Here is a 1,773-nt window from a genome sequence, read left to right on the forward strand (position 1 = left end):
TGCCTGTGGCAGGGGGTTGGAACTGGAGGAGCTTTAAGGTCCTTTCTAACCCAAACCATTTCATGATTCTATGGGAGACCAGGGTGGGTCAGAGAGAAGAGGACCTACCCCCCCCAACAAGTCTCCTTCTCCTTGCCTGGAGATTGGATGTCAGCACCCTCCCATCACCCACACCCCTGCAGCAGGGGACAAGGTACTGAAGCATCCATCCCACCACCATGCACTTTGCTGTCTTCTGGTGGCCTCATCTTTAGTTTCAAGAGGGGAAACCGAGGCAGGACATCATCCAGTACCTCCTCCCTCACTCTGCCACCTCGCTGGGTGCTGCAGTGACAGGGACAGGGGCTGGGAGCTGCAGGGCAGGAGGGAGAGAAGTAATGTTGGGTGTCCCCAGGTGCCAGCACCAACTCACCAGCAGCGTCTGAGCTGCGATCCTGGTGGCTAAGCCACCCGGCATTCCCATCTTCACTGCTCCCTCAGCCAGTGCTTCAGCAAACAGGTAGACCTGGAGCAGAAGAACATGAGGGGTGAGCGTAGTGCAAGGTGGGGAACCCCAAACCCCAACTCCAGCCCTACATGGGTGGGATTTCTCCTGGCATCCCATGTCCTGCTGGTGCTTACATAGGCCACGCCACTGCCACTGAGGCCGGTGTGGATGTTGATGTAGGACTCAGGGACCTCCTCGCAGAGCCCACAGGAGGACAACAGGTTCTTCAGCAGGGTGGCTTCCTCGTCACCAGCACCACTGCCCCGGGCGAAGACCATCGCTCCTGCCTGCACCACACAGGGCAGGTTGGGCATGAGCCGCAGCACCTTGGTCCCACTGGGGAGAAGCTGGGGAGAGATGGGGGTGGGAGAAGGGTGCCAGCTCCGGGGAGCACCCAAGGGCATCGTGAGACACCGGTGGGTACCACCCACTGGGGCTGGTGGAGAAGCGAGGTCCATAGGGTAGGACTTGGAGATGGACCATGGGGACAGAGCCAGAGTGGCATGTTCTCCATGGGGGAGGAGGAGGAAGAGATGGAGGATAAGGAGGAGGAGAAAGAGGAGAAGGAAGAAGAGAAGGAAGAGGAGGAAAAAGGAGAAAGAGGAGGAGGAGGAGCAGGAGGAAGAGGAATAGGAAGAGGGATAAGAAGAGGGATAGGAAGGGGAAAAGGAGGAGCAGACTCACCCTCTGCAGTGTCTGGAGGGTGACACCAGCCACCAATGAGATGATGACATGGTGTGGTCCCACAGCAGGACGGATCTCCTGCAGCACACCCGGCAGCACGTGGGGTTTGGTGGCCAGGATGACCACGGTGCTCTCCTGCAGCACCTCCAGGTTGCAGTGTGTGGTCCGACAGCCCGACTCCTGCCCATGGACAGGGAGAGGTGTCACAGCCTGGAACCCCCAAACCCCAGCACCACCAAGGGGACATGGCTTAGGGACACGCTCTGGCCACAAAGCCACCGAGGCTCTGCCCAGGTTTCACCCAGAGCTGGGATGGACGAGCCAAATCTCTGCATAGGGGGAAAGGGGGCCCTGAAACCATGGTGAGGGGCACCCTAAAAGGATGATTCTGCCCCTCTGCTCTGCTCTGGTGAGACCCCCCCCTGCAGCACTGGGTGCAATTCTGGGGTCCTCAACATCAGAAGGACATGGAGCTGTTGGAGTAAGTCCAGAGGAGGCCACGAGGATGATCAGGGGCTGGAGCAGGTCCCATATGGAGACAGGCTGAGAACATTGGGGCTGTTCAGCCTGGAGAAGAGAAGCTGCTGGAGACCTCAGAGCAG

General features: G+C 59.1%; 1 protein-coding gene across 1 annotated transcript in view; it reads right to left on the reverse strand.

Moving 5' to 3' along the window:
• The window catches only part of PYCRL (pyrroline-5-carboxylate reductase-like), a gene marked incomplete at its 5' end in the record, with an annotated part of 2,795 nt that overhangs the window by 573 nt on the left and 449 nt on the right, over positions 1-1,773 (reverse strand). The window contains 3 exons of the mRNA XM_010010176.1: positions 413-505; positions 622-834; positions 1,172-1,351. Of these exons, the coding sequence (XP_010008478.1) occupies positions 413-505; positions 622-834; positions 1,172-1,351 (486 nt within the window). The remainder of the gene's footprint in view (positions 1-412; positions 506-621; positions 835-1,171; positions 1,352-1,773) is intronic.

The sequence above is a fragment of the Nestor notabilis genome, unplaced genomic scaffold, assembly GCF_000696875.1.
Source record: "Nestor notabilis isolate BGI_N333 unplaced genomic scaffold, ASM69687v1 scaffold33362, whole genome shotgun sequence".
NCBI classification, from domain to species: Eukaryota; Metazoa; Chordata; class Aves; order Psittaciformes; family Psittacidae; genus Nestor; species Nestor notabilis.